The following is a 26,972-nucleotide window of genomic DNA, read 5'->3' on the forward strand; positions in this document are numbered from 1 at the left end:
CGCAATATTATCCCATTCTACATATCATCTGCTACTAGTATATTTAATATTGATATCCCATTCTACATATCATCTGCTACTAGCTATAGTATCCCACCTCGATAATAATATTATCATCTGCTGTGCCGCCTCGAGACGTTTTGATCTTAGTTGATTACCAATACTTGCTGCTATGCGGTGTTGCCGTTTGGCTGCAGCCCACCAGATTAATACCATCCAACAGTGACTCAAAACTGGAACTCTTATGCCTCAAGGCCATCATTATAACAGCGCCCACCACCATCAAACATGGTCCTTATTACAACCACGAAACCGAAATTATACCTTGAGGTCATCCTTCCTGTGCCGGCTACCACCAAACATGATCCTTATTACAAGTAATAGGAAACTGAAGATATGCCTTGAGGCCGTCATTGATCCTGCACAGAACCCACTAATGTAAGTCAGGTTTTCGTATAAATATGTTAACAAGCATTACATCTCATTAGTAGAGCAGTTTCCAGCGACTCGCAAAGTCCAAGTCATTCATTCTTTTCACCGTCCCAGTCTGCAAATATGTCCTTCGACTTCTCTATCCCACCTGCTGGTTCCCAGCCACGGGCATTATCATCATTCCAATTATCTGGTTCACCCGACCGTTCCGAGCCAGGAACTCCTTTGAATTCAAGTTTGCTGATGAGCCCTACTGGCTACCAACGCACTTCTGAATCCCCGCCTTCAAGTTCACGTCAACCACAAATTGACCCAAATCTCTTTGTAGACGAATTGTCTGCCCTCTTTGTGGACACACTTGCCAACCAATTTGGCCTTGGCGACGCAGAACAGGACTTACGGAAAAACCTACATGGTTTTGCTAAGGTACGTCAATGGTTTGATTTTTCATCCACGCACTGAGATTTTTTGCGCAGCTCGGTCATGGATTGAGCAAATCTGACCTTGCAACTAGAACTTATCTCCTCGGCAGTATATTCTGCATTCTCAAGGAGCAACGCATGATTGCTGCCTCTCACCAGTCAACGCAAACACTTCTCGCAGACTTACAAATCCGGCTGGAAGCCACATTTTCGCTTAGTCCGGAGCAACGAGTAAGTCTTTTGTGTGCACCGTCATCTATCAGCTGTCTGAAGCATATAGACAAACATACGGATTGTGGGATGTGATCTCATTTTTGATCCTAATAGAATAACTTTCATGTCACTGCACTTTGATGTGGCGGTAAGTCCGGAGTCATTAGATAGTGCTATATGCTTATTTTCTAATCCCACAGGATCATCTACGTGAAGATCGCGAGGCCTTTAAACTCACAAATATCTATGGAAACCCAGCTAGGGAACGTTTCCTGACCATCTATATCAAACGTCAGTGTTCTAGTATCCGTAATTCGTTTCGCGAGTTGGTGCGCACCAGTGATTGATGTTTGTTTTCGTTCTCAAACTGATTACCTTATTGCAGCTACGTGACAGTGTCATCGGCGATAACACAAGCACACTATCAGACTTTATTTATGATAGTTCGAATCGTTTCCGTCGGGCAGGTGGAAATTCAGACCTTGGACATGCAACCCGTGCCCGTTTGGCCATTTTAGTACAGTCTTTCTCTATTTTATGACTGCCAAATTTTCTCGCTGATTCAAATTTCAGCGCCGTTTTGCATACGAAAACCCTTATTTGCTTGACCGGGCAGAGGAAGAAGATGAAAGTCCCACAACACCGAGTGCAGAGGACAATGGCGAAGACTCACCCATCGGAGAACCAGCCAAGAAGAAGCGCAAGCGTGGTCAAGGCGGGCGCATTGTCAAAGGCGAGGACTTCTGGTCCAAAGTCGAAATGTGGTTTGAGGCACGACAGAAGCAGTGGGGAGACTCGTGGGGGACAACAGGCTGGTCTTCGTATGTTTGTCCCACTGTCTGGCTGCGCATCGAGCTGACCTAGCCTCTAATAGATACATCAACCAAACCATCGAGCTCGATACCCACCGCTACCAGAGGCCAGTCGTCCAAAATCCGTTCATGATTGATGTCATTGTTCCAGAGGCTTACAGGGCACACGGATCTTCTGCTGCTTCCCTGAAGCAGAAGGCCCTAGGAAGTATGGAGGACATTTTGAGGCTCGTTTGAGGGAGCCAACACCTGTACATAGGCCCAGCACGTTCATTAGAATTCTGACTCGAAATTTCAACACCCTATAGCTAGTTTCTTTAATATAAATCCCCCATAATTCCAAAGCTAGCTTAGTCGACGAGGAACGATATTCACCTGAGGCTCTTAAGACAACTCAACTAGTACTGTGCAAATCTCAGATTGAAGATCAACACTGAATGGTGACCAGTACTGTGCAAATCTCGGATTGAAGATCAACGCTAATTGACGACCGATACTGCGCCAATCTCGGATTGAAGATCAATGCTAATTGGTGATCAGTACTACACCAACCTCGGATTGAAGATCAACACTAATTGGTGGCTAGTACTGCGCAAACCTCGGATTGAAGATCAACGCTAACTGGTGACCAGTACTGCGCCAATCTCAGTTTGAAGATCAATACCGTTTAGTAATTAGCATTAATCCTCCTGAGCAAAGGTTTGGTGAGATGGATGGGACAGGCTCCTCCAGGGCTTACATCAGTTCTATAACCGTTTAATTTCCTAGTACATAGCGAGTTGACCCTCATGTTCTGGAACTACTGGTAATCAGGTTCAATCACCCTCGTCCCCCGGATAAAAATAACATTGCAACCAGCGGTTAAAGTTGAAAATGTCCTCAGGTCCAAACTACATTGCCCGTGGGACAAACACCGTGGTAAACGAGCTTGAGTGTCACAGCAAACGTCGCACTTCAGATTCAATAATACGGAGGCGCACTGGTCCTTTTTAAAATCTGTTTCAGTCTGACATTGTACTGTTTACAACTATTGTAGGCTAACCCCGGGTGCATCCAACCGTCTTGCTGTGTAGTGCTGTACGGGATGCAGATACAAATCCGGCATGTTTGAGTAATGAATTCGCGCCGACGTGCATATTGGTAGAACGGGGTTCAAGGAGCTTTGTTCAAATCTGTATCAACCCATGAGCAAGTCCTCGGAACTCACCGAACGACGTACGATATCGTACAGGACCCAGGTTCAACATGCACAAGTATTGTCACCCGTGGGAATTTGCTATTGTCAGAGTGCCTGCAGCATTGAATTTTTCAGAGTCAGTCACTACCAAACGATTCAATTTAGTGACTCGGAGGAGAGAATCAAAGTCGGTTCAAAGTGTACTCAACAGCATTCCTCGAGTCAGCCTCTCCGCATTCTCTGCATTCTCCGGTCTTGATTAATTGATTTTTCGTCGCGATCGGAGTTCTGTGGTGTCAGTGTAGTCCCGGATGTTGAGCCGTTGGTCTGCATGATGGATGTGTTCCCACGGTACAGATCTTTGTACCACGAGTTTAGTCAAAGACTAGCTCAAGCTCAAGTTAACGCTAACATCAATTCATTCACAGTACTACACAAGGCCAAAAGCATGCGCTTCCAGAGTGAATTCATATCCTAGTCATTTGCGTCCAACACCATTCAGTCTCACTGTGCTATCAGTATCCTTCGGGTATGCGGCTATGCGGCTATGCAAGGTATGCCGCCGTCCACGGTTATGCAGTGTTTCTCGGTTGCAGTTAGGATTTGAGTAAAGTACATCAAAGATATGATACGCTTTGTCCGTCAGCGCTTCAGCAGCCATGTGAGTGAAGCCTTCAACCTACCGACTTACTGCAATCCTTCCAGTGCGTATTTCTTCGCATTCTGGTACTCATGTGGACTAAATATATCTTTGTATGCGCCCCAACCATCTGCAGCGATTCCCAGCGGCTTTATGATGGAAGTGAATGCTTAATCTAAAGTTGTCGATGCTGTGGTAGACACCGGAACGAGTGGCTTCTTGTCCCGATCTTTGCAGTGTTTCAACGTGTCGCGCCATGTGCGAGTCCCTTCTTTTCAATTTTGCGACCTACGCCTACTGATATCCGGAAAAACTTCCTTCGGTCAATCGAGGCAGGAACGGATACAACCCCTTTGATGATAGGCTCATTTCGGCCATATAAGCGCTGGATGGTAGTATATCTAGCAAAAATGTCATCGTCATACGTACACCAAGTCCCGCTCTTCTTCACATCCATCCTCTAACAGTATGACCCTAGTCTCAGACGACCCTAGTTATTGGCCACTCATCAACTCTTGGTGTATTGGCAGCTATTTTTTAGGTTCGTGAAGAGCAGTCAGGGTTCGGCGCTGATGTCTCGATCTGACCTTGATTGTGGTTTTCCAGTTGCTGCTGGTGTTGGAGTGGTGTATGATTGGGGTGAGCATGATAACATTAGAGAATTCCTGATTTCCTACAAGTATCTCCAGCCCTTACATTCGGACAAGAGGTATGTTGATGCTATGACCGCAGCAGCCATCTCGCTAAGATTTGTTGTAGGTCGAACTGGTCTGGGTGAGCACAGTTCCACATCAGAAAAATAATATTGATCAGCGACAGAGACAACGTTGGTCCCTGATGACCATTCTCTATCTGACTGTATGTACCTTGCCTGTTGTGAAGTTGTGCTGACTTGAACATATCCTAGTTGCGCTATATTGGAATTTTTTACACTGTGTATGTTCAGAAGGCTTGACAATTGGTGTTGTGCTAATCAACCATCTCTCTCACTCAGCATGAACATACTGGGTATGTCTTCTCGCATTCACGGTGGTTGTTTTTTCTGACCAGTGGCATACAGACAATGTTCCGACGATTTTGTTGACAGATGCAGTGAGTGTTCTGCACCGATGCCTGCTATTGCCATTCAATCAATCGCGACACCCTGTAGGGGTGAGTGTCATTCTTGACCAGGTTCCTCGTTTACAATCATGACTGCTACAGATGTGAGTCTGTTTCTAGTCCGTGATCCACCCAAGGCCCATCACTCACCGGATTGCTCAGGCCGGGTTCTTTACCTCGTATATAGTTGGACGAGTGTTATGGCATTTCTAATAGCGTGTTGTAAGTTGTCCAGTTACAAGACCTATGATATTGACATGACCGAAACATGTTGCAGTCATCATGATCGCTCGGTTACATGCCATGTATCAACGATCCAAAAGGATCCTGATCTTTCTCGTCGTCATGTGTTTGGCTGTCAACATTTTCGACGTAATGGCCAATGCAATAATAACAAGGCATGCTTCAGGAGGTACAAATTGTGAATGAAAACCGTGCATGGCGCTCATTGATGAATACCAGAGGAACTCATTCTCTCTGGCACCTATGTGTGCACGATTAGCTATCCAGACAATTTCTCACTTCTGAATTCCATTGCTTGGATATTTGGCGCTGTCTGGGAGGTCCTCGCACTGTGTCTCGCAGTCTGGGTTGCTGTACAACACTTCCGTGAACTGCGACAGTATTCGGCAGGAGGGATTATTGGGGACTGTTTCACAGTGTTGATCAAATCCCACGTGCTTTACTTTGCAAGGTGAGCTCATATTGTGAATGTGGTGCCCTTTTCCGCTGAATGATTGAATGCGCTAGCTTTTTTGCTGCATCTTGCTTCAACCTCATTGCTGATTGGTATCCAACTCTCTTGACGGTATGTCAATCTTTTGCTGACCTCTGCATGCGACCGCGGTTCATCATTTCTATAGGACCAATTTTCCCTGGACACTCAGATTCTTGTTGGTTTTGGTCAGATTTTGGAAGTCATACAGTCCTTTGTGCTGGGACCACGCCTCATCCTAAGCGTTCGAGAATACCACGCTCGGCTCGTAGCAGACTCTGATGCAGCAACCGGCATGACCTCAATCGCTTTCCAGGAGCGCGTGCAAATATCGACAGGCAGTGGCGTGTAGCACGGGCGATGCTCAACGGAGTTAACGATAGTCTGGTGCCCTGCAGGGAGCAGGAGAATTGGCTTTTTTTCTTGATTTGAAGTGTCGTCCTGGTACTTATTTATTTGGTTGCGAGACGGATTTCAAGGAGAGACAGGTCTTCGCAAATATTTCGTCGTAACATAAATTTAAGTTATTCGTTACGAAGAACGTTGAAAGAGACAGAATGAGGTATTGAGTCAGACCTGGACCGGGATAATCATTATGGAGTACGACAAATCAGCGCGGCGTAAATATTAATGTTTGGGTCTGATATTGGTGCATGCGTACGGGGACGTTGAACATTATCATTGACATTGAATATTCAAATGATAGCGTAGTAAGTACTGGGGAGGATATCTGAAATTCATGCAAGTGTTGAGTCCCCACAACGTAGATCATAATTGACAGTCCAGATTCGAAAGTCAACTTGTGCCATTTCACTTGTTCGTTTTTTTGCATTCTCATCCAGATCACGCCCCTACCCTACATAAAGCTAGCAACGTGACATATTATATATAGATCAAGAAATCGAATTCAAATCGTACCCATTCATGCGATGATAATGTAGGCGAGCGCCTCGCACGCTATACAACTACCCCCGCCGCAGATTTAAAAACGGGCTTGCTTTCTTGACCTGTGTTCCAACTGTAGCCCACGCCCGGCACTTAGTTGTGAGCCGATGGTTTAATGTGATCACAATATATGAGCAAACAGTATAGCTGTGCTACGATCAGGTTATGAATGTCTCACGAAAGAGAATTTCATACCTCTTGAAAGTCTCTATTTTTCGACCATCTTTCCCGTATTCATAATATGTGACGATGAACAACCAATCCTGCTCTGTCTGCGGGAAGTGAAGGTGTGTGACGGCTCGATATCAGGTTAGACAAGGAAGCCAGCCTACCTGTCTCCACTTAAGGTGATTTCGCCTGACGACTTCCATCCTTGCTCAGAAACCGTTTTTTCTGGCTCACCGAGAACGGAGTTTTCATTGGCCTTATTGTTATGTGTCGTCACGAGCTCCCACATCACTGTAAATGTCAACTTGTAGTGCACTGGCCTTCTGCACTCTGCAGTCTCCAAGACATGGATCGAGTCCCGTGAACCTGAGGGCTCGTCAGGCCTTCAGGGCTTGTGGGTGACATTGCTAAGGTGCAGAAAGTTAGAGAAATGATCTTAAAGCGTCCAAAATAAATGGATCAGTAGGCTACTACTCACCCTTCTTGAGCAACACAACGCCTGCAAATCCGCCATCTCGAGATCCCAAAGATACACAGAAGACACACCACCTTCGTAATATCTATTATCAAAATTCGTTAGATACTGGCGCGAAGATCCCGATGAAGGTGTCTTTGGTGAGGAGATCACGGACAGAGTGGGGATTTCAGATTTTGAATTTGAATTTGTGGTGGAAACGGGGCGTTTTGAGTCTTGACTTTCCTCGTTGAAGGTATACTTGGAGTAGCAGGCTGCGTAGGGGCTTTCTTGACCTTTGTACCAAAGTAGTGCCCGGGGCTAGGTCGGCAAACCTTCCGCTACAGCAAAATTTTAAAGTCTTGAACGCGTCTACTACGCGCATGTCGCAGGAGTTTCACATCGACCCAGAGAGCGGATATAGACTACCATAGGTTGCATACAATATCTGGATCGGTGCGATAGTAAATCATGGTACCACTGTACTTGTTCAGAGAGCGGATGCAGAGTTGTAGCAGTGGGCTTAAAAGCATGAGCCATCTCGGGACTGGGAACCTTGATCATTGGTGTAGGGACCGGAAACCCCCGAGTAAAGGAAAGCACGGACTAGTGTAAGCCGAGTGCTTACAACATCAACAATCACGTGAACGTTCCCCCATTTATATCACTACGTTTCACGCCATCGAGATCAGACTTAGGTCTCTTACCTACTATCATCTGCTCATTTGTATCACGCTCTGAAATCCACGGTCTTGTCCTATTAATCCTTGTTTGATCTGCTTAGTGTTTCCCGCCGCCACCACGGCGGGCTTCCACTTTTTTTTTAATATCGACAACAACCGTTGATAACAACCACGTTCAAAACATAGGGCCCCCGCCCGCCACCTGACCTGTCAACCTGTCTTCCACACGGAGGAACCCAACCGTTTCCCGATCCCTGACCACGCGCTCACGCGCGAAGGTACCCCAACCGTCTCTTGACCCATCATCTCCCCCGCCGTCTCCGTTAACACCCCTGTCCTCGAATAATACATCACCGATAACCACTACCGCCGTAACAAAGCGCTCTAACGATTCCTCTTCAGATTCTGAACCGGAGTCAACGCATATACCCCACCTTATCCGCACCATGACAAAAACAGCAATGGTAGATCAACCAGCGCCTAGTAAACCGCCAAAACTCCTCGCAGGTGAACTCACCCCCGAAGTCGCGCGCGACTGGGAGAATGCGTGCTCCACGTATTTCATGCATAAAGAAATCGAAGAGAAGAACCAAGTTAAAATGGTGGCGTTTGGGATGTTAGACCCACGCCTACATACCTGGTATCTTGCACAACGAAATACCTTAGATACAGGGACCTTCGATGAGTATATGACGGCGCTGAAAGACGCGTGGCTCGAAACACATTGGGACACGAAACTCCGGAAAAAGGTATTGGGCTCACAACAATGCTCCCGTCCATTCTACGAGTGGGCATTAGAACTTCAAAATCAAAATGCCCTCTTGTACGGTAACCCTGCCCACCTTGACGACACGCAGCTGCGAAACCAGCTAGAAGCAAACTTGTGCGACGATCTCACGACGCCCGTACTCCGAGCGAAACTACCCTCGACACTTACACTCAAGGTGTGGATCGAAGAGGTTCGCCACCTCGACGACAAACGTCTTGAAGACATCGCCATGCACAAGAAGTTCGCTGAAGACTTCTACAAATCCAAACGCACGACATCCTATAACCAAACTTCTACGAAAACATCATCATCCTCCTCCCGCGTGCCTCTAAATACATCTACACCCCGTCTCGGAGCTCTCACAGTGGCTGAACGCACCCTCCTCGCAGAACACAGTGGCTGTTTTAAATGTCGCAGATTCTACGTATCGCACAGATCCAAGGAGTGTCCCAATGGCGCACCTGATGCCTCATCATACAAAACGCTGACGGAGACTGATGCTACCGCGGCAAAGCAAAAGGGAGACAAACCGAGCAAAACCGTTGCCGCAATCGCTCCCATAGCTGCCGTTATGCCCTCCAACGTGTTCGAGGATGTATCAGACTCCGAAGATGACACGTGCGTAGCCCCTTTTGAAACTGCCCACCTTACATGGCCTTGTCTCTTGACGGGGCCTTCTTCCAATTCATTTGAGCGCATAGACGCGTTAATTGACCATGGGTCACATCTAGTTCTTATTAACGACGATGTCGTGAACAAACTCGGCTTGCGAAGACGCAAACTACATGCCGCGATGAAGGCAAATTCTGCATTTCTTAATTCTTCGAGTTCCACTCTGTCTTTTTCCGAATATGTCCTCTTGTCTCCTTCTTCTCTTGACCATGACTGGCAATCACGTACGATACGTGCAATCATCGCACCGGACCTTGTTGTACCCCTCCTCCTCGGAGGACCATTCTTATCACATAATTGCCTCATTATAGATCACGAGCTTCGCACTTGCACCAACAAAGATTCCGACTATGACCTTCTAAACCCACCGAAACGCATCCAACATGTACATACTCCGATTCCTTCACTCCGAGACACGTTACGACTACATAAAGATGTAATTCGTGAACTTCGATCAGTTCTCACCTCACGTCACAATGACCTTGAAAAACACACGACTTCGACTTCTCCACATGTTGCTAGTGTGCTACGTGAGAAAATCGACTCGTTAGCTTTCATCGAAAAGAACAAAGAGCAACTCGAGCGTCTCGATGCCGAAATCCGTCGACAATATGCGGACAGATTCCCGTCTGATATTCCTCATATCGACCATCTACCGACGGAAGTCGTTCACCGAATTCGACTAAAGGACCCAAACAAAATAATCCAATGCAGACGTTACAACACACCTCGAAAATATAGAGAAGCCTGGACACAACTCCTCGATGAACACGTCGCAGCAGGCCGTCTCCGACCTTCGTCAAGCCCGTTCGTCTCCCCTGCTTTTCTAATCCCAAAAAAGGACCCCACAGCGTTACCTCGTTGGGTGAATGACTACAGAGCGCTCAATGCCAACACAATCCCCGATAACCATCCACTCCCACGCATCGACGAAATCTTACGAGACTGTGCCAAGGGAAAAATCTTCGGGAAAATAGACATGACGAATTCATTCTTTCAAACACGTGTACACCCCGACGACATTAAATATACTGCTATCGACACACCGAAAGGTCTCCACGAGTGGACAGTTATGCCACAAGGAGGAAGGAATGCTCCCGCGACACACCAACGACGAATGTACATCGCACTACGTCCCCTCATCGGAAAAATTTGTCACGCTTACTTGGACGACATCATTATATGGTCACAAACAGTCGCGGAACATGTCAAAAACGTGAGACTCGTCCTCGATGCACTACGAAAGGCTGGTCTATTCTGCTCTCCAAAAAAGACATCTTTATTCTGCACAAAAATTGACTTTCTCGGTCATCATATCTCGGCCTCCGGAATCGAAGCAGACGCATCGAAGGTGAAACGGATCCTCGACTGGCCTGTTCCGAAGTCAGCGAATGATGTACGCTCTTACCTCGGCCTCGTCAGATACCTCGAACAATTTCTACCTAATCTTGCGGACCATACCCACATCCTCACACCACTCACAATGAAAAGTGTGGACCTTCAATGGCCGGGATGGACCAAACGTCACCAAGAAGCCTTCGACGGCATAAAAAGACTCGTCGTCAGCCGAGACTGCCTGACAACCATCGACCACGATGATCTGGGTAACAACCACATCTACGTGACGTGTGATGCCAGCGACTGGCGAACTGGTGGAATGTTAAGCTTTGGACCAACTCAAACGACCGCACGACCCGTAGCTTTCGACTCCATGCAACTTCGGGATGCACAACTAAACTACCCTGTACACGAAAAAGAGCTCCTAGCAATTGTCCGAGCACTGAAGAAATGGCGCGTGGAATTACTCGGGACGCCGTTCACTGTTTACACGGATCATCGTACCTTGGAAAATTTCATGACTCAAAAAGAGCTGTCCCGTCGACAGGCAAGGTGGCAAGAATTTCTTGCTCAATATGATTTCACTATTCAATACATCCCCGGCGAACAAAACACAGTAGCCGACGCACTCTCCCGATTGCCAGCAGACACGGACGACATCCCATCGTACACTCGCGATACCATCAACATGCCGTCGAACATCGGAAACAACATAAAACCCATCGCAATAGTCCTTTCCATCACCTCTGACAACAAACTACTCAATGACATCAAAGACGGCTACCAAAGTGATCACTGGTGCAAAAGACTCACTCAACTGACAGGCTCCCTTCCAGGACTGCAAGAACGCGATGGACTACTCTACATCAATAACAGGCTCGTAATACCACGCATCACTCACCTTCGCGAAACCGTCTTCCGGTTGGCACATGACGATCTGGGTCACTGCGGAGTTGACAAATCGTACGCCGCTCTTCGAGAATCGTTCTATTGGCCAAACATGAGGAGGGACTTGGAAGAAAGTTACATTCCTGCGTGCCCAGATTGTGCGAGAAACAAAAGCAAAACTACTAAATCTCCAGGTCCACTCCACCCGTTACCGGTGCCCGACGATCGCGGGGATTCGGTCGCGATTGACTTTATTGGACCCCTTCCCGTCGAGCACGGATACGATGCCATCATGACGATCACAGATAGGCTCGGTGCAGATATTCGACTCATCCCGTGCCGGATGAACATGACTGCTCCGGAGATCGCGAACTTGTTCTTCAATGGGTGGTATTGTGAGAACGGCCTGCCTCTCAGCATCGTCTCCGACCGCGACAAATGGTTCACCAGCAAGTTTTGGAAAGCCTTGCATCGCCTAACGGGAATAAAGCTCAAAATGTCAACGGCCTATCACCCGCAAACAGACGGAGCAAGCGAACGTACCAACAAAAGTATCAACGAAGCATTAAGATTCTTCGTAGACCGTCACCAAAACGGCTGGGTAAATGCGCTACCGCGCGTCAGATTTAACCTCATGTCTACTGTCAATAAATCCACTGGGTACTCACACTTTCACTTACATTTAGGACGCACACCTCGTTTGCTGCCTCCACTGACACCAAAAGGAGTGCACGACATCCGCAAAGACTTCCCAGCAGACATCAACAATGCACTCGAAGCCATCATATCGCTGAAATCAGATATAGCAGACGCACACGACGCTCTTGTCGCGGCGAAGATCAGTCAAGCGAACTCAGCAAACGGTCACCGAGACATAGAACCAGTATTCACAGTTGGCGACCTCGTATACCTCTCAACGGCGCACCGGCGACGAGAATACACAACCGGAAATAACAGACGGGTCGCTAAATTTATGCCCCGTTTCGACGGGCCATACAAGATCATAATAGCGCACCCTGAGTCCTCCAATTACACTCTTGACCTACCAGCGCATACTAACATACACTCAACTTTCCATGCCTCGGAATTGAAGAAGCACGTACCCAATGACACAACACTCTATCCGTCCCGCGAGCTACAAACACCAAGACCAATCAACACACCTTCAGGTGCCGAAGAATGGGAGATTGAGCACATTCTAGATCGTCGTCCACGCGGCCGCGGCTTTCAATACCTCGTTCGATGGCGCGGTTACGGACCACAAACAGACGTTTGGCTAGCAGGAAGTGAGGTTGAGGGTTCAGACGCTCTTCAAGAATTCAACGAGACACTTGGTTCTTCGGAGGATGGGAGGGTGTAAGCCGAGTGCTTACAACATCAACAATCACGTGAACGTTCCCCCATTTATATCACTACGTTTCACGCCATCGAGATCAGACTTAGGTCTCTTACCTACTATCATCTGCTCATTTGTATCACGCTCTGAAATCCACGGTCTTGTCCTATTAATCCTTGTTTGATCTGCTTAGTGTTTCCCGCCGCCACCACGGCGGGCTTCCAACTAGTACTCTAAAAATGGAACACTCTCAGTTTTTAACAGCTACTACAGTTCATGAGGTGGTCCGTGGCATCGTGAACACCCGATCTCGGTCACGGCGACGGGGCTATTAGTCAAAAGATCTCATATTTTTCGCGGTCTGGTTCGACGACGACGACTTGATCCTGGATTCGAGTAAGGTTCATTCAGTGTCCAACCCGTACGATGACGACGTTCCTCGTGGAGGTGGAGTGGCTTAATATTGAGAGAACGTTTCACGTGAGTGGTCCAGCCATGTCATCGCCCGCTAGCCCCACCACCACCACCTCCTCCATCTCGCTCCGCAAAACGCCAGATCAATCCCCTGCTGTCCCGGTGCTCTTAAGACCAGTGCTTATACCAGAAGCTCTTAGATCACCACGCGCCAGTCCAGAACACTTGTCAGTGGCCACAGCGACTCTAACGGCTCTGGACCCACTACAGTACCCATTGTCAGGATCTACGACGTTTCACCCCAGGCAGCATGTCACGCACTGCGAGCGTCCTCCCAAGCAACCCACACCACGTCGGCGCAGTAATGAGCGGCACGCTGCTCCAATCACACGCGGGGTTCGCTTATCTTGGACACGAGGGTAGATTCATCAGCATCTGGAACCTAGCCGCCGGACCCGAATGCACGGGCGTGCTGAGTCTCGAGGGCATCGGGACGCGTTTGTGGGCTGGTGATGGATGGGGGGATATGCGCGCATGGTGTGATGTGGCGTACTTTGGTGTTGATTGGATTGGTGCGTGTATTTTTTGTTTCGTTTTGGGCTGGGTGTGTGCTGATCTTGATGGGCCGGGGCAGCACGGTATACTTAGTAGTGACTAGCTCGCCTCTCTTGGCGTCCTAGAATTTGATTTATCAACCAGATTTCTGTCTCCCGCGGTCTGGGACTCGTGGACCTTTGATGGTCTGACTTTTCTTCTCTCGGACAAGCCGCATACGCAAGGCTAATTGGCAATTCGAGTGACGCGTGCCGAGATGTCGAATACATGCACACAGGGTTCCATGAAACTTCGAACTTCGGAGCTGCTCGCGCACACAATATCTGAACTCAGATAAATTTCGCGGTGAATTGTACGCGAAACTGGGCGTAGGGCTCCTGTTTTGATCTGCCTTGTTCAGAACAGGCCATATTTAGGAGATGTGGCACGACACACAATCAATTACCACACGAGGCACACACGCCTTGATCTGTTCTTCCAACCTTGGTATGTGGCCTTCAAAACGTCAAGCAGCTGCATGCCCCTTTGCATATAAACTTCAACCAGAACGCAAACTTCCAGGCTACAAATTACTACCGTGCTTCCACGTGAACCATACAAGGGCTCAACGCGAAAATTAGTGCTTGCATTTGACGTCGGGACCACATTCAGTGGAGTCTCGTATTGTATGCTAGACCCAGGGGAAGTGGCTGTTATTCGAGGAGTAGCAAGGTCAGTAGCCAGCTCGACCATCGTGTCTCTTGCTCATGGTGGGATTGCAGATATCCTGCGCAAGAGCATGTCGGAGGTGACTCCAAAATACCATCGATTCTCTACTATGATCTTCAAGGAGACGTCCGCGCCGTGGGTGCTGAGGCTTTACAAGAAAATATCATCGAACAGGCAGAAAACGAGGGATGGGTGAAGCTAGAATGGTATGTAAATCATCGAGGATAAAGCATAGATTGTATATTAACCTCGGTCAGGTGGAAACTTCATCTTCGCGCTAAGCATCTGGCATCGTCTCACATACGGGAGGACGATATACCATCTCTCCCACGAGGCAAATCCGCAGTGGAAGTCCTCGCCGACTTCATGCGCTACCTCTTCCAATGTGCTCGGACTTACATCCAGGAATCGCATTTGAATTTCTGGAGATCGGTCGAGAATTCTATTGAGTTTGTGCTCACACATCCGAACGGTTGGGAAGGCCAACAACAACAACAGATTAGACGCGCTGTCGAGCTAGCTGGTCTTGTCTCATCTAAGGAGGAGCAATCTCATGTACACCTCTTGACTGAGGGCGAAGCGAGTCTTCATTTCTGTGTTACCAATGCGATTGCATCGGATATATCCTCTAAAACCCCTATAGATGTTTCAGATTATGCCAACGAGGAGGATAATCAATCTGACAGCCAGGGGGTCGTTTTCATTGATGCTGGAGGTGGATCTATCGATCTCAGCGCCTACTCGATGAAGTTATCTCCGACTTCATTCGATGAGATTGCCCCAGCTGAATGTGAATCCCACTTTCCTGCGTTATTAACGGCTTATAGCTTGTTCGAATACTATGTCGTACCCCTTGAAACATATTCTAAACACTGAATAGATCAACATTTGAATATCCAACTGCGCACAGGCCCTGCAGTGGTGATTTTCGAAGCGGCGCAAGCGGAAACTCCCTATCCGCTTGCGCAGTGTGTTTGGGAAGGCACCCTCACCGAATCGTCGAGTGCAAAGCGACCAAGACATGGGACAATTCGTCAGATACCCTCTGTACTCGCATCAGCAAAGTCCTCACCATGCGGGATGGGTGACCAATCTGCAGCGACTGGCAAAGGGTTACCGGATGCAACGACAGCTCGCACGACAGACATCATTTCTGTTCTGGATGTGCTGCCTCCACTCACGGAGTGCAAACTTGCACTCGAGCACAGAAAGCATAGAGCACTCACCCCGTATGACGCCGACGCTTGGGAGTCCTATCTCATGCAAGCAGGGCTCATTGATCGGATACGCGCACATCCCTCCAGGACTGCGCCAAGGTTTTATTCTCAATTTTCCTACTATCACAGTCACACAAGCGCCTCCAAACAAAGATTCAATTATTGTCTATACTAGCGAATTTCAATCCATTATCCAATCAGAACTACGAAAAGAAAGATATATTGGTCCTTGTACAGCCGCCGGCATCGAAAGTCCCATCGGCCCGTTTCAATCGTCTCCCCTTTCCATCATCCCGAAACCAGGACGACCAGGACGTTTCCGAGTCATACAAGACTATTCCTTTCCTCACGCGCATTCCGCTAATTTCCCTAATCCATCCATCAATTCGCACATTAACCCAGACGACTTTCCCAGCACCTGGGGAACGTTCCATACCATCGCTCTCCTCATCAGTCGACTCCCTCCCGGATCACAGATGGCAACAAGGGATGTATCGGAAGCTTACCGAACGATCCCGCTACACCACACTCAATGGCCAGGCGCAGTCGTACGTATTTCTGACGATCGTTTCTGTATTGATACGTGTACTCGTTTCGGGGTGTCCCCTTCAGCGGGAGCGTACGGTTCCCTTGCAGATGCAGGCCTCAATATCTTTAGATCACAGGGTATTGGTCCCACCTCACGCTGGGTGGATGACCATCTATTCTTCCGGATTCGAAAGGAGTACCTCGACGACTATAACGAGAGTCGTCGACAATGGTGTAAGAGCATTATCGAGAGTGGCGAGCATCGTGATGGGGGGCGAATATGGTACAGAGGGCACATTTTTATCGACGGCACCACAGAAGAGTTTGATGAAGATTTTAATTTCCCGATCCTTGATTTATCGAATGCCTCACCCTGCTCACATGAAGACTCTCTCTTTACATTCAATTTCGACGACATTGACCGAGTTTCACGCATCACGCGAACGCCGTGGGAGATTGAGAAGGACTCTCCATTTGCTGAATGCAATTTATATATTGGACTTACTTGCGATCTCACGAGTCGTACAGTATTTCTCGCAGACGAGAAGAAAGCTAAATTCCTCCGCGCGGTACAAGAGTGGCGAGAACACCTCATGCACATTCTTAGTGACGTGCAGAAGCTACACAGAAAGCTTCTGCATGTGTCATTGGTGCTTCCACAAGGACAAGCATACCTCACAAAACTCGAGGTCATGCTGCGGGTGTGTCATACTCACCCCTTCTTACCACATCGACCGGTTAAGGGCCTCGCCGAGGACCTTAAATGGTGGACACGCGCCTTGCAGAGTACCTTCGTCGGACGCAACATTCCAACACCTCTCACCCTGTTTAATCCAGAGGCATACTCTGATGCAAGCTCTGGAGTCGGCATCACGATCATCATCGGCAAGCAATGGAGAGCCTGGAAGTTGTACCCAGGGTGGACAACCCTTGACGGCCAGCGAGACATTGGGTGGGCTGAAGCTGTCGGCTTCGAGCTTCTCATTTGATACATTGTCTCCCTGGATAGACCACAATGGCACTACACCATTTACGGTGACAACCAAGGCGTTATTGAAGGCTGGAAAAATGGACGAAGTCGTAATACCACCGTCAACGAAGTTTTCCGGCAGATATTTGGATTCTTACAAGACTTACCATCCCCACACTCTTTCCATCCAACATACGTCCCCAGTAAGGTCAATCCAGCCGACCCTCCCTCGCGAGCAATATACGGGGACACTGCACTTCTCCTCCCCCCCATCCCTATCCCCATTGCGCTACGTTCCTTCATTTACGATCCTTTCGAATCAAGGACCTGCGGAACGAAGGAATAAGCAACGCTTCGCAGCCCCACTCGTCGTCACCCTCCCAATATCGAAACCCGCGCCTTACAAGGAAGGTCTGGTTCCAATCGCATCCGTCTTACGACCCCATTGCCTAGCAAGGGATCGCCTCAAGCTATGGCGTCCAGTGGAGAGTAGATCGTTGCGAAACGCTAACGGGAAGATTCTTGCAGTCACAGATGAAGATCTACAACGAGTACTCACGGTGATGAACTCTGCCTGGACACAGAGCACAAGGGAATCGTATGGAGCTGGCTTGTTGGTCTTTCACGTTTTCTGTGATACGCGTGGGGTTCCAGAGCTTCAAAGGTGTCCAGTCGACACATTGATGATTCTAGCGTTCGTAGCCGGTTGCGCAGGCGCATACGCTGGAAGAACATTAGCAAACTATGTTTTTGCCATACGCGCGTGGCACGTACTTCATGGACAAACCTGGGAGATACAGCAAAACCAACTCAAGTCAGCGCTTGACGGTGCTGCTAGTCAAGCCCCTCCTGATTCCAAACGCGCTAAAAGGGAACCCTTCACAATGTCTTACATCACTCAAATCAAGACCCACCTCAATTTAAACTCACCTCTTGATGCAGCAGTCTTCACTTGCCTGACTAGCACGTTCTATTCCCTCGCCCGCCTTGGAGAACTGACCGTCAGATCCATCAAAGGCTTCATGCCTGAGGAACACGTGAAACCATCTGACGTGAGGATGAATTGTGAAGATCGAAACAGATTCCAAGTCTCCAGGATACACTTACCGTGTACGAAAACCTCCGCCGTCAGGGAAGATATATACTGGTCTCGACAATCAGACACCACAGATCCAGAGGCAGCGTTAGCCCAACACTTCATGATCAATGAACCCTCCCCCAACGACCACCTCTTCTCATGGAAGCATCCCAAAGGTGCTCGCCCCTTGACTCGTGGCGCATTCTTGAAAAGGATCGCGAGCATCGCGAAAGCAGGTGGATGCCCAGACCTCAAAGGTCATGGCATTCGCATAGGAGGCACGTTAGAGTATTTACTCCGTGGCATTCCATTTGACGTTGTTAAATCTATGGGGAGATGGTCGAGTGAGGCTTTCACCATTTACCTGCGCGATCACGCCATAATAATGGCTCCGTACCTGCAAGATACTCCAATTGTTGAGCCCTTCACTCGATACACCATGCCACTAATTCGTTAAGTCCATGGTATGTCACACCCCGCTCCTTATAAATAGGGAGTCCAAGCTGCGCCTTGACGCGTCGCTGGGCTCCTTAGAATGTTGGGAATCACGGCTCATCTTGATTTCATTAGGTTCGGGGTCGTGTTTCTGGCCGAAAGCCCCTGCCGGGCTTTGCCCAAATACTTGCATGCATCATTCAATTCATATTCGTAGTCCAGATTGTATTTATTACAAATCAATCTGATATATTCTTCTCTGACCACAAAAGATAACAGAACACATAGACAACCGCCTCGTAGCAATGTGTGTGAATCTTATTTCAAGGAGAGACATATTAGCATGTCCTCTTGCACAATAGGAAAGACTGAAACATACCTTGACACATCCGCGCAACACATCAACAAGCACTTCCCACTGTAGGTTGTCCGGGAATTCTCCAAGGTCTTCCCATTCACCTGCCAGCGCACGGGTATTGGCATACACGTCCTGTTGCTCTTTAAGCTGCTGAGCAGTGTCATATCTGTGTGCATGAGTGTTTTTGTGGGAAGGAGGTTTAGGAAATGGGCTATAGGACGCACACTTGTCGGAAAGCCCAGAAAGTGTCCAATGATAGCAAAGTAATGCCCGAGGTCCTCAAATTCTGCCTTTGGGCTAGTGACGTCGAAGAGCTCATCCGAGCCAGGTGCAGGTGAAAGCAGAAGGATGAGCGGGTCGAGTGCGGGAAGCGCATCCTGTGAGTTACGCCAGTTAGTGATACATAACCCAGACATAGTTGGAGAGATATGTACAGAGGGTCTACTGTTTGGAAGGAAGAGCGCGTATGCAAGCCACTGTGCGATGTGACATGTGTGACCACTGCCACTGCTGAAGAACGAAATGAAATGGGCTTGATTGGCCGGAGTAAGCATAGATGCATAACCGAGAAGTTGTTGATGGATGGAAACACGCTATGAGATGGTTAAATAAAAAATGCACTGCCAAGGTTGATGAGCACAGTAGCGACGTCGGTAAAACTGGATGTGGAATTGATGATCGATCGAGTGAAGGCAATTGTTGATCGATTGAGTATCGGAAATTGCCTGATGTTGAACATTGTTGATCCGAAAGTCACGTGATGTCGTTGAACGAAATTTTCAATCGGTTCGTTCTTGTTCTTCAGTTAGTACCATAGGACGTTTGCTCATTCCAGACGCCGATATGAGCACCACGCATGGCTCCCCTTAGTGGGACACTTTCAGATGCTCAGGCTCTGATCCATGACCGTCCGCTGTTAACTTGTGTGTCTTGGTCCCTGAGCATTACATGGCGCCCTGGGAAAACTCCCATTTTATTTTGGCTGCAGTGGGTGAGAGCTGTTTGGCGGCTGGAGGTCTCTGCGGCAGCTCAAAGACCCTGCAGCAGCCAACCAACTAATTTTATATTTTATTTTAGTTGCTTTTTGTTTTGTCCCCATCCTTCCACTCGACATCTTCCCGAGTTGCCAAGCCTTCTGTGGGCGAAGTAACTCGGTAGGCTGTGCACGCTTGGAGATGCCTTTTGTAGGCTGATCCGGGGTTAACGTGCGCAGCGGGGCTCGACCCATCCATTCTCCATCACTCAATGACCATGTGAATATATCGTCGACCAGGCGAGGAGTCTCACCTCCCACTATTGGGATAGACTATAGATAGCTGATTGTACCATCAGTACGTTTCAATTTTTCATTTCCGCAATGATCTCATCTCTTCCACAGTCATACCTGTTCCACATCATCGATCACATCCGGTACTGGCAGTGGTGCGTCATCCTGTGTACAGGTGAGTCTCATTATATACATAGGTTAGATTGGACTCTGACATCCCCCTTAGGAGCGTGCTCATCCAGAGTGTGTTTAATTAATAGGAATACCGGTGTATCAGACTATGCTACCTCTACGCCCACCCCTTGCACACACAACACGGACACTTTTGAGAAGGCTGGACACGGATTTTGTTAACTTTGTGCCCAGCAGCCTCCTCCTTCCACGCCTCATGATCCCTAGAAGGTCGTCTTCAGATTCATTGTCATCCATGACACCCACACCGTCTTGTGCTTCTTCGCTTCTGCCATTTCCTCATCACTCATCAACCGTTCGAGTTCTCCAAGGAGGTGTAAATGAGATGGAAGAAGGTGGAGAACATTCAAGGGTGTTTTGAGATGTATTGTCAGACGCCTGCCATTCCCTCGTCAATCGCTGACCATAGTACGTGTTTTTACATATATCTGTGTCTTGTTGCATGTTTCTGACAATTTGTTAAGATACTTGCACTCCTGGAGGGCACACACAACAACTGTCCCCCCACATTATCATAATATATTGCCATATCCCTACGTCAACCCCCTTCCCAAAGTTATCCCACTGTCGTTCCCACTGGATGATATCAATACACCATGTCGTGAAGTTTTTACTCGTTGATCCGTGCTATCCTACTACCACCCACGCCTCCTCCAACTGAATCACCTGCTTCACCTGTGTCACCTCATGCTTTTATTGAATAGCTACATCACCCGAGGATCTATAAAGCTTACCTCCAGGAGCTTTCGGATGTTTGCAGAGATTACTTCTGGGTATTCTGTCACCCGAATAACACAGTCTGGAACTTGGACTGGCCACACAACATTACTTCCTTTTTACTCTGACTGTCAACCCTCTCCTCGTGCCTGTGCCCCAATATCAGGCCAGGATCATGATGACCAGATTTTGCATGAAATACTTCGATGCTTTAAGGCCCTGTCGACCTCTGCAATAGGTTGCTTTGCTTTATGTAGCTGGCTCAATTCTCTGAGGAGAAATGAGAGACTCCCCATATTATATTGGAGATTTCCCACTTCACATCTATCATCTGAAGTGCAGGCTGATACTGACAGCCTTACTACACTAAGAGTTGATATAATCTTAGTCTTGTGTTATCTTTACTGTTGTTAGGGGCATTTAGTCACCCTAACCTTCTTTTCTAGTCCTTTGTTGGTCTAGAACTGCTGTTTCCTTGCTTTGATTAAGTCAGCAAGGATTTGTCTGGGAAAAGCTTAGTCAGCATCCCACACAACCCATATCTTTTGTCCAAGAGCTGTTTGGACAAAGAACTCTTCAGGAGATATTCTTGCTTTGATTACATCAGCAAGGATCTGTCTGGGAAAAGCTTAGTCAGCTTCCCAATTCCACACCACCAAGGACTTTTGCTCCATACCAAAGGTCCCTCGTTCATCAAAGGATCCACACACTTCAGCCAAGTGTTGTGTAGCGCATCCACTCGTATATTTGTCCAAGGACCATTCAGACAAACCATTCATCAACATAGTCTAGTCCATCTATTCAACGCAGTTCATCGTATCAGGCCTATCATCTAGGTCTATCATCCCATCCAAAACCAAACCCCATTCCAAGAACCAACGACAGACTGTATAGTCGAGCCTCCCACGAACGACACATTATCAACCGAGAAAACTAGAAAATCCATTGACCGTGTACTTGAGGAGTTGGCAACTCTTGTCTTATCAAAGTGTAGTTGTGGTGTCACTACATTTACACAAAAACATATAAGACCCTCAAGTAGTAAGACAGCAGGTGCATTTGTAAGCGTTGGAGGGCTTGTGACACGTCCGGTTTGAACATCACCAGCTGGACATTTGGATGCTGTTCACGGAAACGAAGTAGCGAGGCTCCGAGTGAGTGCAATCCATCCAGCTTTGTACCTTTGATGGCATCCCTATCAATCATAGAGTTTAGGGAGTAGTCGCCCGCAGTATGATCTACAATCAAGCGAAGTTTGTCAGAATTTGGCTTGGGCACTGTGTGCATTGGCACGCTGTACATCCCAGGGTAAAGGTCGGTGCCAAAACTCTCTGATACTCGCCCCAAACGCATCTCCTCACGTAACTGATCTTCAATGAATTGTTGCTGCTCATTAGACTTGGAGCAGGTATGCGCGGAGTTGTCATTAATGGAAGGATATGAATCATCTGAGGTGTTGGCCCATGGCCAGAAACCTCGATGCAAAGATTCGCAGACAGACTCAACGAAAGGTTGGTTTGGGTGGTCCAAGAGCAGTTCTTCGAATTGTTCAACATTTATAGGGGTAACGATACGAAACAGATCTGGTCTGCGTGCTATAGTCTGCGCAGCATCACTGGACATGACTTCGTTCAGTGGAGGTGAAGGGACAGGTTCAGTGTATTCTGACGAGCGCACAGTTGGACTGAATGAGATATCCTTGGGTGACCAGATAAGGCCCCGTCTATGACGCGGGCGCTTAAATGGCTGTTCAATTGGATTTGGGCTTTGACTCCTCGAAATGCTTCGCTTCATGACAAGGTGCCGATTCGGAGCCTGCCAGAGAGTCAGCACCACGCGTCCAACTGAGCGTGACGCCTATAGTCTTTACTTTCTTATTGCTATTTGAACCTTAGTATCCACGCATCAGATTACACTACCATCCTCTCGTTTACTCGTTCTCTCGTATCCATAATATCATTCATACTTTATCACGCTCCTTCCCAAATCCTACTCGCGCTTCACTCAAATCGACCTTATCTGCGCGATCAATGACACACCAGCATCTAAACTTGCAGCTCCCAAGTTCGCCCATGCCTCAGGCCAGCTCTTCGGCGACAGCCACCCCTGCAGATCCTCAACCGCAACCTGACTCGGCAGAGCAGCCGGCAGAAACAGGACGAGGCACGACCCACACCAGAACGGCAGCAACGAGGCAATCAGCTAGGATCGCAAGTGTCGGCATCGACACAGATGAAGCAGCAGCAACCCAAGCAAGCTCATCCAGAACAACACCGCTGCCTGGGGCACCAGCTAAGGCTACAGCCAAGCCATCAGCAAAGCCAGCAACCAAACAAGCAGCCCCCAAGCAGACAGCCGCAGCCGCCACACAACCTGCACCATCTCCACAGCCCCTGCCCGCTGCGGCACCAGTGCAGCAGACATCGGATATTGCAGCGCTATTAGCCTGTATCGCACAACTCGAGAAAGAGCAAGCAGCAAGGGTCGCACTTCCCATGGAACCGCACCCCAAGGCAGCCAACCCCACATTGTTCGCATCACCAGAAGAGGTGGAGAAGGCGAGGACCACCATCATTGCAGCCAAGCGAGACGAACCTAAGGTTTCCCTCCCTGACGTAGTACCAGGCTACAAGGCAAACCCCCTCGACACTGGTGAGAACCACTTTTTCACCTAGTCGTTCGTGGGCCTCGTGCCACACGCACAAAGGATACAGTGGTCAGCGCCTTGGGTCTTACCCAACCAACCCAAGGCACGCTAACACAGCTGTGCGCCTATGTGCAGTCGACACCAACATGCGAAACCAAATGGAGCGACAGGCTCTGTCGCTAAAGGCGACCCATAAGATATGCCAGGCAATAGGCCAAACTCGTCGTTTTCGCCTGATCATAGAGTGGTCTGGAGGGTGGCTAAAGGCCGCCCACAAAATTCGCGTTTTCACTATGCTTCTGGTCACGGGCATTATCCAGCCCGTGCACCCACCAACCATGAGAAGACGAGAGCTAACACCAAGCTCATCGTTTACAGCCGTGCCACCCAAAGTCGACGAGGCGTTCAAAGCCTTCAAGTATGTACCATATAGTACCCTCACCTCGTCGGCTCGCTGGCAGGCGATAAGAAGTGGCGAGGAAGCCTTCACCATATCCGCATCAGGCTCACTTATGGCCAAGGGACTTGATCGCAGGAACAAGAGAAGCATCACACTGTCGGACTGGATCGGGGCAGCCGACGCAGCAGAGGACCGCACAGAGCATTACCATGGAGTCGCGCATGCGAAAGCACTAAAGGCACACCATAGTGTGGTCCTAGGGCTCAGCCGTTCACACTCATGGGACATAGCAGTCGAATACGACATCCAGCAACGCGAAATGGTCGCGCAACACCCACAACACAACCTATCGCAGTTGGACGACAGAGCACTAACAATCATCGCAACGCGCATAGTGGCCAGGCAGCCCACCATATCCGCACCGTATAGCCAACCGCAGCTAAAGAGACCATCACCAACGTCGTCATCCCAGTTTCAGCAGCCGCCAAAGAAGAAAGCCAGACTCCAGTGCTTTCGGTGCGGAGGAGCAGACCACCTTCCAGGCGACTGCACAGCGGAGTCGACTGTCACTGGGCACCCAACGGCACGAATCGCATCCTCAGCCAAGAGCACACACGCCCTTGCCGCTCCAGGCGGAAAGATCTTCTGCATCGGATGGGCGAGGTTCTCCAGCTGCCACTTCGCCAACGCGTGCGTCAATTATCATGGTTGCAGCATCTGTGGAGACACTGCCCATGGCGCAGGAACCTGCAGAGCAACCCGGCCTAGATCCTAGGCGGGTAGTCACCCCCCTCATCGCATCGAAGCTCAAGGAGCTACTATATGAATATAATATATACGACGACTGGAAACATATGATATCCAACATAGAGGAAGGCTTCGACGTAGGAGTCAGAGAAACACCGAAAACCACAATGACCTTTCGAGAATCATGCATCTTCGCAACTCAACATCGACATCATAGACCAATATATAATCAGCGAGCAGAACACTGGGCGTTACTCTCGCGCCTACTCAATCCCAGAACTGGAATCTTTAATCGGCCCTTTTCGCACGTCCCCACTGGGCCTCGTGCCGAAGCCGCACTCAACAAAATTCAGGCTTGTTCAAGACATGTCTTATCCGCGCAACGACCCCGAGAACCTCTCCGTCAACGCGGGCATAGACCCAGACGCATTCCCAACGGAGTGGGGCACGTTCGACAATTTAGTGGAGTTGATTCTCTCGCTACCAGACGGATGTGTCGCAGCGACATTCGACATCGCGTCAGCATACAGAATCGTGCCCGTTCACCCCAGCCAACAATGGGCGCTGTGCATACTCTGGCGCGATCGCGTGTACGTCGATCGAGCCCTAATGTTCGGATTGAGCTCAAGTGCAGGAGTCTTCGGTTCAGTAGCAGACATGCTAGTAGCCATATACGAGAAAGCTGGATTCGGCCCAATTCGAAAATGGGTAGACAACTTCTTCGTCATCCGTCTTCCACATCAAACGTGGACAGAGGAAGATTTCATCAAACTTTCATCCATTTTCGGGGGTACCCAGGAGCTTGGAGAAACTAAGGGCATTTGCATCAATCCAGCGCTACATCGGCTTCGACTGGGACCTAATTCGAAGAGCGGTGTCACTCCCAGAAGAGAAAATGACGAAAACCTTAGCACTGATGCAGTCGTGGCTCGTAAAGGGCGCACGTTTCACGGCGAGCGAAGCGGCGAGCCTGCACGGCAAGCTAGTACATATATCAGCAATATTCCCACTAATTCGCCCCTTCCTTCGCTCAGTGGCCCTCTTTGCCAACAAATTCAAGTCTCGACGAGCGCGACTACACATACCAAGTTCATTAGCAGCCGACCTACAGTGGGCTATCGAAATCCTAGCAATCTCGCCACGCGAAAGGCCTCTGCACACCACCCTCCCTATCGACCTCCAATGGTGGGGCGACGCGAGCACGTCTTTCGGAGTGGGCATCGTGATAGGCCAACACTGGGCGGCATGGAGATGGAAAGACAATTTTCGCGTAGGCCCAGGCTTCGAATACGACATAGGCTGGGCCGAAGCCATCGCCATAGAGCTCGGCCTGAGGCTAGCCATCCATCTCGGGCTCACAGATCGGATCAACATGAAAGGACACTCCATCCTCGTCCGTTCGGACAACACGGGAGTAGTTGCAGCAATAAACAAAGGCCACTCGAGAAACCAGCCAATGAATGTCATCCTCAAAGAAATCTATCTATTGCAGGCGCACCACGGGATACACCTCAAGGTCGAACACGTACCGGGACAAAGCAACATCTCAGATCCGCTTTCGCGGGGCGATATTCGAGCCTTTCGAGGCACTTCTTCGGGCCCATCATTCAGAACCAATTTTCCACTCCCGTCGCACCTCAGCAACAAATTATCCTTTGTTACAGTCTGAACTCCTCATCGCACATTCCCGTCCCCCCAGCAACTCAAGACTTATTATCCCTTCGACCATCACCGCTACGACCTCCTTGCGCAGCGGAAGACCGCATTTTCTGCTGGCGTGGCATCAACATGCCACCACCATCCACGATCGAACACCCCGTCATCCAATTTCTGGCGAACATCTCCAATCAAGCATCACTGCGAGAAACAACCAGCTACGGGTTGGGGCTATGAAAATTCCACGTGTTCTGTGACATCTTCTCCATCTCAGAAGCCGACCGCCTACCAGCATCATTCGAAGTACTACACTCTTTC

The 26,972-nt window shown here is 48.9% G+C and overlaps 8 protein-coding genes across 8 annotated transcripts; 6 read left to right on the plus strand and 2 right to left on the minus strand.

Moving 5' to 3' along the window:
- The first annotated feature begins 898 nt into the window (after positions 1–898).
- On the plus strand, positions 899–2,259 carry DEU56DRAFT_812747 (uncharacterized protein). The gene is made up of 6 exons (XM_041353631.1): positions 899–1,085; positions 1,135–1,215; positions 1,268–1,396; positions 1,453–1,584; positions 1,641–1,888; positions 1,942–2,259. Exons 1-6 carry the CDS (start codon positions 993–995, stop codon positions 2,114–2,116), a joined length of 858 nt encoding a protein of 285 aa, XP_041206800.1. The 5' UTR covers positions 899–992; the 3' UTR covers positions 2,117–2,259.
- Positions 2,260–6,665: 4,406 nt separating this feature from the next.
- Positions 6,666–7,643, minus strand: DEU56DRAFT_757389 (uncharacterized protein; the record flags this gene model as incomplete). The annotated part of the gene is made up of 5 exons (XM_041350124.1): positions 6,666–6,729; positions 6,790–6,991; positions 7,104–7,124; positions 7,172–7,400; positions 7,566–7,643. 5 exons carry the CDS (start codon positions 7,641–7,643, stop codon positions 6,666–6,668), a joined length of 594 nt encoding a protein of 197 aa, XP_041206801.1.
- A 556-nt stretch (positions 7,644–8,199) lies between these two features.
- DEU56DRAFT_713546 (uncharacterized protein) lies at positions 8,200–9,051 on the plus strand (the record flags this gene model as incomplete). Its single annotated transcript, XM_041347548.1, has 1 exon — positions 8,200–9,051. A coding segment is annotated over one exon (852 nt), but the record flags the coding sequence as incomplete, so codon positions are not given.
- A 5,260-nt stretch (positions 9,052–14,311) lies between these two features.
- DEU56DRAFT_739630 (uncharacterized protein) lies at positions 14,312–15,318 on the plus strand (the record flags this gene model as incomplete). The annotated part of the gene is made up of 3 exons (XM_041348749.1): positions 14,312–14,445; positions 14,496–14,648; positions 14,700–15,318. Coding segments are annotated over 3 exons (906 nt in total), but the record flags the coding sequence as incomplete, so codon positions are not given.
- A 1,937-nt stretch (positions 15,319–17,255) lies between these two features.
- On the plus strand, positions 17,256–18,692 carry DEU56DRAFT_739759 (uncharacterized protein; the record flags this gene model as incomplete). Its single annotated transcript, XM_041348763.1, has 1 exon — positions 17,256–18,692. The coding sequence occupies one exon, from the start codon at positions 17,256–17,258 to the stop codon at positions 18,690–18,692; it is 1,437 nt and encodes a 478-aa protein (XP_041206804.1).
- A 210-nt stretch (positions 18,693–18,902) lies between these two features.
- On the minus strand, positions 18,903–19,193 carry DEU56DRAFT_739721 (uncharacterized protein; the record flags this gene model as incomplete). Its single annotated transcript, XM_041348759.1, has 1 exon — positions 18,903–19,193. A coding segment is annotated over one exon (291 nt), but the record flags the coding sequence as incomplete, so codon positions are not given.
- Positions 19,194–23,276: 4,083 nt separating this feature from the next.
- DEU56DRAFT_757391 (uncharacterized protein) lies at positions 23,277–25,019 on the plus strand (the record flags this gene model as incomplete). Its single annotated transcript, XM_041350125.1, has 3 exons — positions 23,277–23,856; positions 23,912–24,941; positions 24,995–25,019. 3 exons carry the CDS (start codon positions 23,277–23,279, stop codon positions 25,017–25,019), a joined length of 1,635 nt encoding a protein of 544 aa, XP_041206806.1.
- Positions 25,020–25,178: 159 nt separating this feature from the next.
- On the plus strand, positions 25,179–25,364 carry DEU56DRAFT_696905 (uncharacterized protein; the record flags this gene model as incomplete). The annotated part of the gene is made up of 1 exon (XM_041347241.1): positions 25,179–25,364. A coding segment is annotated over one exon (186 nt), but the record flags the coding sequence as incomplete, so codon positions are not given.
- Positions 25,365–26,972: the final 1,608 nt, after the last annotated feature.

This window comes from Suillus clintonianus (genome assembly GCF_016758775.1).
Source record: "Suillus clintonianus strain FC179 chromosome Unknown DEU56scaffold_52, whole genome shotgun sequence".
NCBI classification, from domain to species: Eukaryota; Fungi; Basidiomycota; class Agaricomycetes; order Boletales; family Suillaceae; genus Suillus; species Suillus clintonianus.

What these genes read in the sequence shown, in the direction of transcription:
- DEU56DRAFT_812747 (XM_041353631.1), top strand. Translation starts at nt 993, where the DNA reads ATGATTGCTGCCTCTCACCAGTCAACGCAAACACTTCTCGCAGACTTA. An exon ending in CACTGCACTTTGATGTGGCG is followed by an intron (nt 1,216 to 1,267) that starts GTAAGTCCGGAG and finishes CTAATCCCACAG; the next exon opens with GATCATCTACGTGAAGATCG. An exon ending in GGGACAACAGGCTGGTCTTC is followed by an intron (nt 1,889 to 1,941) that starts GTATGTTTGTCC and finishes AGCCTCTAATAG; the next exon opens with ATACATCAACCAAACCATCG.